This window comes from Vipera berus (assembly GCF_964194415.1).
Source record: "Vipera berus genome assembly, chromosome: Z".
NCBI classification, from domain to species: domain Eukaryota; kingdom Metazoa; phylum Chordata; class Lepidosauria; order Squamata; family Viperidae; genus Vipera; species Vipera berus.
This window is the reverse complement of record NC_138205.1, coordinates 80,496,340-80,510,156: the sequence shown is the minus strand read 5'-3', so window position 1 is coordinate 80,510,156 and position 13,817 is coordinate 80,496,340. Positions and strand designations below refer to the sequence as shown.

At 40.8% G+C, this 13,817-nt stretch overlaps 1 protein-coding gene across 13 annotated transcripts in view; it reads left to right on the top strand.

Annotated features, from left to right (window-relative positions):
* Positions 1-1,363: 1,363 nt before the first annotated feature.
* Positions 1,364-13,817, top strand: part of ATP2C1 (ATPase secretory pathway Ca2+ transporting 1) — a 57,736-nt gene continuing 45,282 nt past the window's right edge. For 2 of the 13 annotated variants that reach the window (XM_081345053.1, XM_081345054.1), the window contains exons 1-4: positions 1,391-1,656; positions 1,822-1,884; positions 2,289-2,475; positions 11,461-11,522. Coding sequence is in view for 2 of the 13 variants with exons in the window: in XM_081345047.1 (XP_081201173.1) it covers positions 2,470-2,475 (6 nt within the window). In the remaining 11 variants the exon portion in view is untranslated. Of the gene's footprint in view, positions 1,657-1,821; positions 1,885-1,931; positions 2,476-11,460; positions 11,523-13,817 lie in introns of those variants that run through there. The other 11 variants (XM_081345057.1, XM_081345052.1, XR_014028610.1 and 8 more) reach the window with 11 other exon arrangements.

Sequence of the window (13,817 nt, the reverse complement as noted above, 5' to 3'; positions counted from 1 at the left end):
CAATCTACTGCAATTGTGATATGAATGGTGGTAACAACAATTGTATGATGCTGTTCCATAAGTATAGTTCTTTTAAATTAAACACACAGAATTACTGCTGTTTGACAAGTAGTGTTTTAAAGCAAGTAAATGTAAACATACATACAAGCTCAGAATTGGTAGTTACATAACTAGTAGCAGCACTGCAGCTCTAGTAAAATTAGTTCTTCTAATCTTCAAAGTGATGCTATAATTTGATGGCCTTCTGCATGATGCTGATGTTTAATTAGGGAGCTGTTACTTCTAATGATTTTTCTCCTGCAAACACTGTAAATCCAATGTACTTAAAATGGTACCTCTATTCTTGATAAATGTGATTTTCTAAATTGCTGCCAACAGATGGAAAATGGAAAATGTGAGATAAGGAACACCTCATGGAGTCTGGAGGCAAGTACATGTTGAACAATTGGCACACCTTAGAAAATATTCATGATGGAAAGTACCTCTTGATGAAAATTACTAAAACACTATAAACTAATTTTTTAATCTTTTAAAATATATTTCCCTAGTTCACAAATTAATCAGTTTCAGGAATTTAAACAAAATTCGACAGAAGGATGGTTGCAGGCAAACACAGAATTGTTAGCTGGCTGAACAATCACTAGAAAATATTCTCAATGCTAGGGAGGACTGCTGTTTTCTCTTACTGGGAAAGTCACGGGTCTAGTCTTCAACAACAGCTGGGCTCCGATTTCTATCAAGGCAAGTCATTCAACTTTATGCACAGAAATAGGGCATAATGGATTGGATTGCAACGTGAGCCAGAGAAACAAGGGCAGCTTTATTCTATTCCAGATTGGAGTTGCTAACCCAAAACTTAAAAAATAAGTCCTTCGTGTGGCATTACTGGCTTCTTTCTCAATAAAACTTGCACGCTTTCCCTCTACTTTATTAAAAGCGCCCTTACACAATTAGTTTTACTCAACGATAGCAAGTGTTGAGTTTTGCTTTCGGTGTAGCGAGCAGACAAGAGGCCGTGTATATAAGGGCATGAATTACAGGCACGGGTCACTTTTTCAGCCCAATTCCTTTCTCGCCTTAATTGGGGGGAAACCGCGCGGGGTTGAGCAGATCTCCCCGCCTTGTGATGGACCACACGGCAGTAGCCTTTGTTGCGTTTGAAGGCTTAATGCTCTGTGAACGGATGCCTCCCCGGACACCACGCCCCTCCTGGCCAAACCAGGAACCTCTCCGAGCCCTTTTTTTCATCCCGCCTCCTCTCTCTCTCTAAACAACAGGACATGGCGGCGGCGGGGGCGCACGCCAAGGAAAAGCAGCGCTGACTGATAACGACGGCGCCGAGGAAACGCCACCCGCGGCTGGGTCTGTCTGGCGGCGCCTGGCGCATGCGCACCTCTGCTCCCGGCCCGGCGTCCTCCCGGGCTCCTGCCTCGCACTCATTCTTAGGCCCTTCCGCTCCGTGCCCGCGGCTGGGAGCGGAAGTGAAGCGGCTCAGAGAGGAAGAACGAAAGAATTCGGCTCGGGAGGGAGAGGCGAAGATGCGCTTGGATTGGCGGCGGCGCTGCTGCTGTGGTGGCGAGGAAGCCGAGGCGAAGCAGTGAAAAGGGATCTTTCCCTGGGCAGGGCGGCGGACGGCTTGCAAGAGGGAGGCACAAGGTGGGTTCTGAGGCGTTGCAGGGATGGGGGGGGGCGCAATTGAATGGCCTACAAGAGGAGGGGCGGGTGCCGGTGGCTCCCCTTCGCTTCTGGCTAAAGAAGCTGGGAGGCTCGCGAGAGATCTCGGTGCATTTCCGCAGCCAGGCCTTCTGCTTTTCCTTTTAGGAATTTCCCTTTCTCAGCAGACTTCTCCCGACCAAGGCTAGTCTCCTACCGTCCGCCTTCCAGGTGGGTCTCCGGGCTTGAGCCCCTAGCAACAGGCAGGAGGACGAGTAGGTGACGGTCGCTGGGAGTGGTTGGAGGAGAGCGGGTGACAGGTGTCAAGAAAGGGGAGCGATCTCTGAGGAGCACTCGGCTGAAGGGAAGATCTTGGCGGCTCCCTCCGCGCTCCCGAGAAGGCTTGGTATTCAGCCGGCAGAGGTCCCCGTGGGTGGTTCTCCGAAGACGCCTTTCTGTTTGTGGAGCTGCTGAGTTGCAGAGTGTTTCCCTTTGAAATCTTTGGGGGGCGGCGGGCGGCGGGTGAGAAGGTAGTTTCCTGCCAGTTGGAGCCCTCCTGATGATGAAAAAGAATGGCCAGGATAAGCAGCAGCGTTTTTGTTTCCTATGTCTTTGTCTCCCCTTTCTTTTGCTAGCGTTTCATCACTTACCCTATTCTCACCGATGTTGCTGTGTTTGAGGTCAGTGGGAACAAAGCACCTTCCTGGAATATAGGGGTCTCTCTGCACTTTTCTGCTCAGTCCCAACCATTGGGCTGCTTGTTGCTGTCATTAAAGTCTTTGTAGCCATCAACCCAAGTGCGGTTTCAATGGGAAAATGAAGGTAAATATTTTGGGGAAGGAGTTCATTTGGGAATTGATGGGGAAAACGGTATAATTGCCTTAAAGAAACAAAAGCACAGCAATTACATTTTGTTTAATATGTCTTCAGGTGTGATTCTTGAGACATAGACTATATAATGTTGGACAAATGTTGTGTAGACTTATTGGACCTCTCTTTTGCAGTAGTTCTGCCTTAAATTTCCTAAACCCTAGTGCTTTGTCTGAATCATAGTGTGATCAGTGGCTGTTATTGGTTAGGAAAAGATTAAAGATTTCTGTTATACCTTTGTTTATGTAAAGTTTGAATATGATTAAAATTTTATTTAAACTAATTAAAATCATCATCATGTATTTTGAATTCTAGTCTCAACATTTTGAAAATAGAAATGGAGTTTTTCTTTTCTGTACCAAACCTAGGTCGTTAAAAATTGTTTGCTAAAATGCCTTATTCTCAGCGTGTATATCTGTTCCTTCCTTTAGCTGGAAATTCTTGAGGAAGTGCAAAATCAGATGATGTTAAAATAAACAGCATTTTCAATAAAATCGAAAATAATTATATCGGAACAACATCTATCAGTTTGAAATAGCTGTCTTTTCACTGATCTCATGCTGATTCTATGCTAATTGGTTTAGTCCAACTAAGCTCCAGAAATGCCAGTGGTGTCATATATCATATATTAGTATCAATAAGATAACTCATTTGTATTTTAATAATGCCACCAAATGCAACCTGAATTTTAATGTTAAAGTTCACATTAAGGGAAGGGTTAACCCTATCCTCTCCAATTCCACCATATCAATTAAATTGGCTGCCCATGTATTCTAGCTACATTTCATTTAGGAATATATTGGGGGCACGTTATGTAGTTTAACTCTGGCTGCAGACTAACACATAGTTATTTGGTAGTAAGTTTCATTAAATTCTTAGAACGAAATGCTTATTGTAGAAAACTTTTCTATCTTTATAATTTGTTTATTGAAATAAATTCTCTTGCTTGAACAAAGTTGAAATGTAGTTGTCTTAAAGAAAGGTCATCATCGACTCTACCATTAAAAGTTATGAGATACACAGTAATCTCAGAATAATGCAATGTTTTTCAATCTGACTCTAGATTATTTTTCACCATGTTTTTAGTCTTTTCCAGTCATCATGACTAATGATTAGTGGTGAGTTTTGCTAAAGCATCCAGAGAAACTGACATAACAGATGTGTTGTTTGTTTATATTTAAACGCTTGATAAAATAAACACTAAATTACATTAGGATTTTTTTAAAAAAAATAAAATAAAATCTGAGAATAGTTGTAGCTTTCATTCTTAATCAGATTAAGCTTTCCACTCAGTCTAATAATAATGTTATGGTAGGTAGCCAACAGCAAGCAGAAATACATATTTTAGTAAATATGTCTCCATCTGTTACTTTTCTGTAACTCATTTTAGCAACTTTTTTGTGACTAGGCCAGACCTGGGTATCCAGCCCTTCAGCTGTTCCTCTCTGGTCTGCAGGGTATTAGCAGTGAGGGCAGGAGCGGAGCATTGGAAGGTGGGCGGGGTGGGGGGGGGAAAGCAGCAGGGTACATATATGGTATATGATGTCTGGGGAAAATTGCCTACTCCTGGTCTAGTCTCTTAAAAAAACCAGAATAAATAAATGGAAGAGAAACTCTTTCCCTAGAAGATGATTAAAAATGAAGTAGCAAAAAAGTTTTTCTTGCTATATTAATAAACATAAATATATATTTTGGAACATCTAAGTATTGTTTCCTACAACAACCAAACTTAGGTAGTTGAATGCCGAATAATATAAATACTAATACTTCATTTAGGTAACTACCATACAAATTACTAAGTAGCTAGCACTTATAACAATTTATGATTTTCACCTTCTGGAATTAATATATGAAATGTAATCATCTGTGTAAGATCCAGTTCAGTTTCTAAATCTAATTCACACAAAAACTTTTATCTCTTCATATGAAGCATTAAATTTAATTGTAACAGTTTTCCCCGGCTTATACTACTTAAAAATCTGGACAAAATAATTTGAGAAGATAATATATTTTATATAAAGGGTTTATTTTAAGGTAGGTTTGATAATTTTTCCAAGGAATAGTTGCAGTTATTGCATACGTTGTGCAGATTAGCATTTATTGATTTTCTATCAGCTATATATAGTAATGAATACAAAGGCTTCCATGGGAGAATAAGAGAGAAATAGGTATTGCAAACTCAGTACAGAATTTGCCATATTTTTTATCAAATCTCTTTTTGTGCTTTCCTTTAATTTTAGGAATGCAAGGATTTGGTTTTTTTACACAAAGTGCAATTAAATTTTAGAATTTGTTACCATGAGGTGCGGTGCTGGCTACCAAAGTTGGATCAATTTATGGAAGACTTGGGGATAAATGGCTTTTAATTTTGATGGTAGTTTCTGAAGGTGATCTGCTGGGTGATTATGTCTCTCTTGAGTCTTGATATTTCCAGGGTTGAATTTCTTTGTTATGTCCTCTCTTATTCACCTCCTTTCCAGATATTTTTCAAAATGAGTTCCGTAAAAAGTCCTATAGCATTCATTCATAAACATATTCCACTCACAGAGTGAAGAAACTGAAAAGAACAGTTCTTTCATTGAAGTATTAAAAGGCTTGGATTCATATACCATCCTTCTTGAACTGGGTGATTAATAGGCTTCCTTGTGCAGTTGTTTGGCCACTATATGACCAGATTGCTGGAATAGATGGGCCAGGGGTCCAAACCAGCAGAGTATTATGTATGTTCTTCAATTATTCCAAAGCACCTGAGGGCAGGACAAGAAGCAATGGATGGAAATTAATCAAGGAGAGAAGCAACTTAGAACTAAGGAGAAACTTCCTAACAGTTTAGAACAATTAACCAGTGGAACAACCTGCCTCCAGAAGCAGTGAATGCTCCAACACTGGAAATTTTTAAGAAGAGACTGGACAGCCATTTGTCTGAAATGGTATAGGGTTTCCTGCCTGAGCAGGGGGTAGGGCTAGATGACCTTCAAGGTCCCTTCCAACATCATCATCATCATCATCATCATCATCATCATTATTATTATATAAAGTGACATAGATTGTACTGTATCAGGAAGAAACAAATGGAAGTCAAGAAAATTCTGGATCAGTCTGGATGAAATGATAGACTTCAATGTCTTGCTATAATAAAGTTCTTTTATTCAATATTAATAATACACTACTTTCTCAACTGATTAGCTCAGACAGTACTGATGTGGAAGTAATGATACATTTTTTTAAAATGCTCTTTAGATCAACAGGATAAATAGAGTGGTTGTGATTATTTTCTGTAGCAATTTTAAATTTGAAAATATATGGTTTCCTTCTTAAATATTTTGGAATTCTACAAATATTATAATGCAGGCATACTCTTTAAAAAACACATAGTACTCAAAAAAACTATTTTTAAAGAATTTTCTTTGCATATTGAACAATTATATTAGCTATTTCATATTCTCTGCCACTTTATTGGCTGCAAACTTTTGCTTGTTTGATCAAAATACTGAATGAATACTGAATATTTCACTGAACTATGATTGCACCTGTCTTTTATCAAATCTTTTATCGTCAATTATGTGAGTAGAATGTGTGACAAGAATTTGAAAGCATGTATGATTGTAAGCAATATGTCTAATGAATTGTAAGTGTATTTGAACTTGTCTATACAGTAGGAATATAAACAGAACTGGGATGAGCAGGAAGTTTGCATGAAAAAAAGTTCATAAAGTATGCATGAATTCATGTCTATGCAGCCTTCTTGATAACATTAGAGAAATGGTTTGCTGCAGGTTTTTTATGGGTTATTTTGAAGTTCCTTCTCTTAGGTATGGCTTGGGTAGCTTCATTCCTAAGAGCTCTTCCTGAATCTTCTGTGATTCTTCTAGGAAACCTATGTAGATAAAGAATTACTATACAAACTATATGTAAGATTTTGATAGCTGGACACTGAGAAAGATTGCAGAAAACAAGATAGTGATTTTAGAGCCCAAGAAAATATAATCTGTAACTGCTTCCATTTCTTTCCTTTCTATTTGTGAGGAAATGATGGGATCAGATGCCATGATCTTTGTTTTTAAATGTTGAGTTTCATGCCAACTTTTGCACTCTCCTCTTTTACCCTAATCAAGAGGCTCTTTAGTTCCTCATCACTTTCTTCTGCATATTTGAGATTTTTGATACTTTTCCTGGCGATCTTACTTCCAACTTGTGATTTATCCAGCTGGGCATTTCACATGATTATTGATTAATAATGCTTATTTATTCAGAACATTGGTCCCCAACCTATGGCCATGGCCTATTGGCTATTGGTAGCTGATGCGAGTGGCTGTCCAGTGCACATGTGTGCGCTCACGGACAGCCCCACTCATGCAAGTGTCCCTGTGAGCAAACAGTCACATCAATGTGTGTTGCAGGTGCTCACGATTCCCTGCCTAAGCAGTTGCATCACCGCAAGCATCGGTGCTTGCAACCCCACTTGTGCAAGTGTGCAAGCAACAGGTATTCCTGTGCGCGCACACACTCATGCATGTGTTTATCCCTCTCACAAAATCATCTCTTTCCCCCTCCCCCTGCTCTGGGCTGCCATCCCTGAAAAGTTGGGGAGCTGGTGGTACTGGTGGTACTTGGATATTGCCATATCCTAAAAGTGGTACAATGGGTGAAAAAGTTGAAAAGCCCTGCTGTAGACTGCTTGCAATAACAATTTAATTTTTTTTAAAAATGTAACGTAATTATGAACCAAGGGGAGTTAAACATAAATAAATGAATACAGTTTGGGGAAACACTAGAGATTTTTTTCCTTGAAACTCTCTTAAATGGAAGAAATGAAAGAATTGAGTAGATAACACTGGACAAGAATTTTTTTCAAAAATTTACTTTTTGGAAAACTTTGATGATTATGATAGACCCTCCTCAAACTGAACAGAAATGTAATTTCAGAATGATTGTGTCAGATAGGAATCCTGAGCATTTGAAATTAACTTTTAATGACTAATATGTTTAATAGCATAATGTTTCCAACACACTGCATGAGTTCAACAGGGCTGTATTGCTGCTGATTTTTGTTTGTACTAATGTATCTGTCTGTTGTGCCCAGCAATAATCAGCATTGATGGATTCCAATTTTTTCATTGTGGCAATGTTGAAGTGAAACTTTACCACGTTTGTCACTGACAGTACCTAGATTTTTTTTAGGAAAGAAGTCTTCAGTGATATATTGCACTTCATAGTCTTGCATACTGTAAAATGTTTGTCAACCAGCTGAATGTAGTTTGGTGCTCTGTAGTTGCCAAGAAAATTCTCAACAATATCTTGAATACATTCCAAGTGATTTTCTCTGGACCTACTAAGAGAACACTTGTCATTGCCATTGTGTAACAAGACAGCCTTGATACTTAACACTGATGAATCAATAAAGAGATACCATTCTAGTGGTTCATGCTCACAACCCAGAGCTGTGAACAATCCACCAGTGTCAGTACAGAAAATGAGGCTGTCAATCTCTGCAAAGAAATTTGTTAAATCATCTTGGTGGTTTTGAAAGACAGAATTTTTAATACCAGTCTTGCAGTCTTAAACTCAGTAGTTCTGCTTTTGATTTTGACAACTCTGTGTCCCTAAGTTGTTTAATTTTGACTGTGTTATGAGATGAGGTCCACCAGACATACATAGTTCAAAATCCAGATCATAGTCACCCTCTGTGCCTGGCTGGTGTACTGCAACATCTTTGTCTGTTTTATTTAAGACACAGTTCTCTGGTGGCTTCAGTATTGGCAGATTGTTGTCATATGGCATTGGTTTCCTGGCTGAAGGCAGGTTGGGGTATTTAACTGATTTCTTACTTTTAGTAGAGAAACCAGTGATATTAGTCAGACAAAGGTAACAATCATATGATCATTCTGTTCTTGCCATTTCACCAGGACAGCAAAATGGCATTGACTTCTGAGTTCCTTTGAGCCAAGCTCTAAGATCAATAGCACATCTTGCACAACAAATATGAGGAGCCCAAGCCTTGTCTTGATCACCAATCTTACAATCAAAGTACAGTTGTATGTTTTCTTAACAAGTCTAGTCATGATGAGTCTTTGAGGCTTAAGTATGTACTCACCATAAATGTAGCAGACTGTATCATGGCTGTTCTGGCTTTGGTGAGATATTCATGCTGTCACCAATCATCCTATAATGTCTATAAATGGCTTACTTGTTATGTAAATTACATGTACATAGATAATGCTGTGACTTGAAATGATCACATCAAAATGCATGGCAACTAACACCAGCAAAAAGAGTAGTCTTTGTGCATGCAAACTGTTTTCCAGGCAGCATTCATTCAGCTTAAGCATGCCTAGGCATGCCCAAACTGTACCAGTTTCACAAATGTTATGTAGTATACTGTGATACTGTGAGTGCATGCCTGACATGCATGAGCATAAAGCATCTTATAACACAAGTGAAAATTAGTAAAAAAAAATTACTAATATATATAAAGGTGTGTGTGTGTGTGTGTGTGTGTGTGTGTGTGTGTGTGTGTGTGTGTATTTTAAGCCCTCTCCCCAGCCAGCATTGCAGTGTTGGCTATAAAAGTTGTACTGAGAGATAGCTGGATGTGGTGCTGTTGGTTAGAGAATGTGTATTTAAACAACAAGATTCTTTTCTTTAGTACGAGGGCAATTCGGAAATAAACCACTATTTGGTGATCAACGACAGACATTCCCAGATACAGAACTTGTATTATACAAATTAGAAAACTACAACATTACATTACTTCTAGACATATTTGCCATTCAAATTGAGGCACTTGTTATAATGTCTTACAAGGTTTGAAATTCCTTCTGCAAAAAAATCTCCCGCCTGGGAATCAAGCCACCCTGTAACAGCATCATGAAGTGTATTGTCATTGTTGAAGCGGTGCAGTGCAAGCCACTGTTTCATTTAAAAAACTGGTTCATTTTTGATTGATCTCGTGGATGAGTCAATAGCAACACAACCTTCCACTCCTCACTGCCTACTGAACTACTGCGCATGGTGCCATAGGACAGGCATCACTATCCCTGTCTATTTCTCGTACATGTTCAAACAGAGTTTTATTTCCGAATTGCCCTTGTAGTAGGACTTTGGAGGATCAGTGGTATTTTTTGTTTGGAACACACTAAATTGGGTATAGTTAGAACCTGTGAAAAAACAGATTTCTATAAAACTGTACATGGTAGATTAAATTACAAGTTGTTTTTGTGATTAGAAGTCAAAAATCTTTAGGATCCACTCAAAAGTGTTACAATTTGTTGTCCAGTGTAATGGAAGCTAAGTTTGTTGCAGCAACCAGGCAGGATAATGTAATTATTGGGTTGAATTCCAAAAGAAAATGCTTTATGGCAATAGCAGGGACACATTTTTCCTTTGTCATGTTTGTGTCTTATTACTGTTCCTTGGCTGTCAACTTCTGATCTATACTGTAATCCTCCTCTCTCTCTCCAACCATTTACCATCTTATCTTCTATCTGCCTACCTACTTACTATCTGCCACCTACTTCCTACCTATTATCTGGTATCTACCTTCTATCCATTACTAACCATGGACTATCTACCCACTATCTTATTTACTACTTATCATCTATGTACTATCTACTATCATCTATCTACCTTCTATTATCAATATAGTATTTATTTACTACTAAAAAGGTAAAGGTTCCCCCGCACATGCGTGCTAGTCATTTCCGACTCTAGGGGCTGGTGCTCATCTCTGTTTCAAAGCTGAAGAGCCAGTGCTTGTCCGAGGATGTCTCCGTGGTCTTGCAGCTGGCATGACTAGACGCCAAAGGCGCACGGAACGCTGTTGCCTTCCCACCGTAGTAGTCCCTATTTTTCTACTTGCATTTTTACGTGCTTTCGAACTGCTAGGTTGGCAGAAGCTGGGACGAGTAACAGGTGCTCACTCTGCTACACGGCACTCGGGATTCGACCTGTCAAACTGCCGACCTTCTGATCGACAAGCTCAGTGTCCTAACCCACTGAGCCACTGCATCCCTTTTATTTATTTACGACTATCTACTATCTGTTTATGATCATCTATCATCTGCTGTCTGCTATCAACTGTTTATATTTGTCCTATTTATAGATAGCTACTATCTGCTATCTATATTTACTATCCACTATATTTACTGTTATCTATATATTATCTACTCATATCTACTATCATCCATCTTTCAACTATATCACCTCTCTGGTGATGCATATAAATGATGTTTCCATAAGCATTGTATTATTTATCGCTCATAATAACTACCTTTTGTAGAACAAACCAAGAATTTCAGAATATAGTAGATGGAATGAAATATAATGAGAAATAAGATCAACTCATGGCTAGGAGATAAAGCAATAGGTTTCTAGCTCCCTACTATCTATAATAAAAGATTCACCTGTAGAATTAAAATAATGTGCTAATTATTAGTAGCCCAGAAATGTACTTCTCAAAGATATTTTCATGTTATTTTGCATTTTGGAATAGAAAAACAGTGCATATTCAAGTTCTATATTTCCTTTAGAGAAGTTGTAATTTTTCTGACTTAGCAACATAAATATGGGCTGAGAAATATTTTAATTCCTGTGGCTTTAGTTTGAAGAGGGAGATTTCAGTGAGGATTTTTGTTCAAAGCCATAGTTGAAATGAAGCCACGATTTCAATAATTTTATGTCAGCAGTCAGTAATGACCTAATCTTCTATGCACATCTAAGTGGGCTCTTTGGGTTGTGGTTGTCTTCTTATAATTGCAATTTTATGATTGTTCTGGTTATTGTTATTTCTTAAAGGCTGCATGCCATAGTAAGCATAACAAAACCCCTTAAAAAATTCAGCAGAGTTATCCAGTTAACCAATTCAAAAAGGCTTAGTTTTAGCTCCAAACAGATCCATTAATTAACTCTTGGTAAACAAATTTCTCCATGTTGTCATAGATCATAGAATCATAGGGCTGGAAAAAACCTCAGAGGTCTTCTAGTCTAACTCCCTGCTCAAGGTAAGAGTCTTACAACATCCAAGTTAAATAGTTATCCAATTTATTTTTTAAAACATAATAATACATGATAAATGGTTTGGAAGCTGAATTGTACAGTGAAGGAAAAAATTATTTGATCCCATGCTGATTTTGTACATTTGTCCACTGACAAAGAAATGACCAGTCTATAATTTTAATGGTAGGTTTATTTCAACAGTGAAAGACAGAATAACAAAAAAAAATTCAGAAAAATGCATTTCCAAGAAGTTATAAATTGTTTTGCATTTTAATGAATGAAATAAGTATTTGACCATAAGTACATGACTTAGTACTGGTGGCAAAACCCTTATTGGCAATCACGAAGGTCAGATGTTTCTTGTAGTTGGCCACCAGGTTTGTACACATCTCAGGAGGAATTTTGTCCCACTCCTCTTTGCAGATTCTCTCCAAATCATTAACGTTTGGCAGCTCGAAACTTCAGCTCCCTCCACAGATTTTCTATGGGATTAAGATCTGCAGATTGGCTAGGCCATTCCTAGTACCTTAATATGCTTCTTCTTGAGCCACTCCTTTGCTGCCTTGGCCGTGTGTTTTGGGTCATTGTCATGCTGGAATACCCATCTACGACCCATTTTCAATGTCCTGGCTGAGGGAAGGAGGTTCTCACCCAAGATTTGATGGTACAAGGCCCCATTTATCGTCCCTTTGATGCAATGAAGTTGTCCTGTCCCATTAGCAGAAAAACATCTTCAAAGCATAATGTTTCCACCTTCATGTTTGATGGTGGGGATGGTATTCTTGGGGTCATAAGCAGCATTCCTCTTCCTCCAAACACAGTGAGTTGAGTTGATGCCAAAGAGCTCAATTTTGGTCTCATCTGACCACAACACTTTCACCCAGTTCTCCTCTGAACCATTCAGATGTTCATTGGCAAACTTGAGTCTGGTCCTGTTAGAGGTCCTGACGGGACGGGGTCGGGGGAGGTGGCTGCTGGTTCTGAGAATGTGGGGGTGGGGCTTCAAATCCCCACGGCGATAGGGAATGGCAGCAGGTGTTTGCGCGGAGGGCCATATCAACATCTGGGATCACGCCCCCGCTATCTCCGAGCGGTGGCGCGCTCCGACCCTCCGGTTAGCACCCTCTTACCCGGGGATGAGGGTGATCAGGCCCCTGAGCTCAGGTTGGTCTATTTTAACGCTAGATCCGTAGTTAACAAAGCTCCCCTCATCCGTGATCTGATCGAGGAGGAATGTGCGGATCTGGCGTGCATCACGGAAACTTGGTTGGGTTCGGAGGGAGGGGTGCCTCTCACCGAGTTATGCCCGCCAGGTTTCCGGGTGCTGCACCAGCCACGGGCTCAGGGCAGGGGTGGTGGGGTGGCAGTGGTTATTCGGGAGACCTTGTGTCCCCGGGAGGCCACCATTGTCCAGATGGCCGGGAGTGAATCCCTTCTCTTGAGATGTGGTCCTCGGGTTCAGTTGGGCTTGTTGCTCACATACCTGGCGCCCAGCTGTGTGGCAACAGCCCTGCCTGGGCTGCTCGACACCCTCTCGGGGTTGGCGGTGGAGTTCCCCAGGCTTATAGTCCTGGGTGACTTCAACCTGCCATCACTGGGGGGGTCGTCGGAGTTAGCTCGGGAGTTCATGGCTTCCATGACAGCCATGGGCCTGACCCAGGTTATTGAGGGCCCTACTCACGAGGGGGATCATACTCTCGACCTGGTGTTCCTGTCTGGACAGTGGTTGGATGATCTGGGAGGGGGTTTTCCATCTATCACCCCTCTGTCATGGTCAGATCATTACCTCCTGAGGCTGGTTTTCCGTCATGCCATCCCCCGCCGCTGGGCGGCGGAACCGACCAGGTGGTTCCGCCCCAGGCGCCTAATGGACCCGGACCGGTTCCAGAGGGCGCTTGGGCCGATACCTATCACCCTTACCCACAGCCCAGTTGATGCTCTGGTGGAGGCCTGGGAAACGGCCGCCACCAGGGCACTCGACTGCGTTGTACCCATGCGACCTCTGATTCGGCGCAGATCCCGTTGGGCCCCATGGTTCTCTGTGGAGCTCCGGGAGATGAAGCGTCGGAGACGAGGTCTAGAGAGCGGTTGGAGATCCAGCCGATCCGAATCCGACCGATTGCAGTTAAGAACCTTTATAAGGTCTTATCTTGCGGCGATAAGGACGGCGAAGTCTAACTACTTTGCCGCCCTTGTCGCATCCGCAGATAATCGCCCGGCCGCCCTGTTTAGGGTGACTCGCTCCCTCCTTAGTCAGGAGGTGAGAGAGGATCCCTTGCAGGGACGAGCCGAGGAGTTTA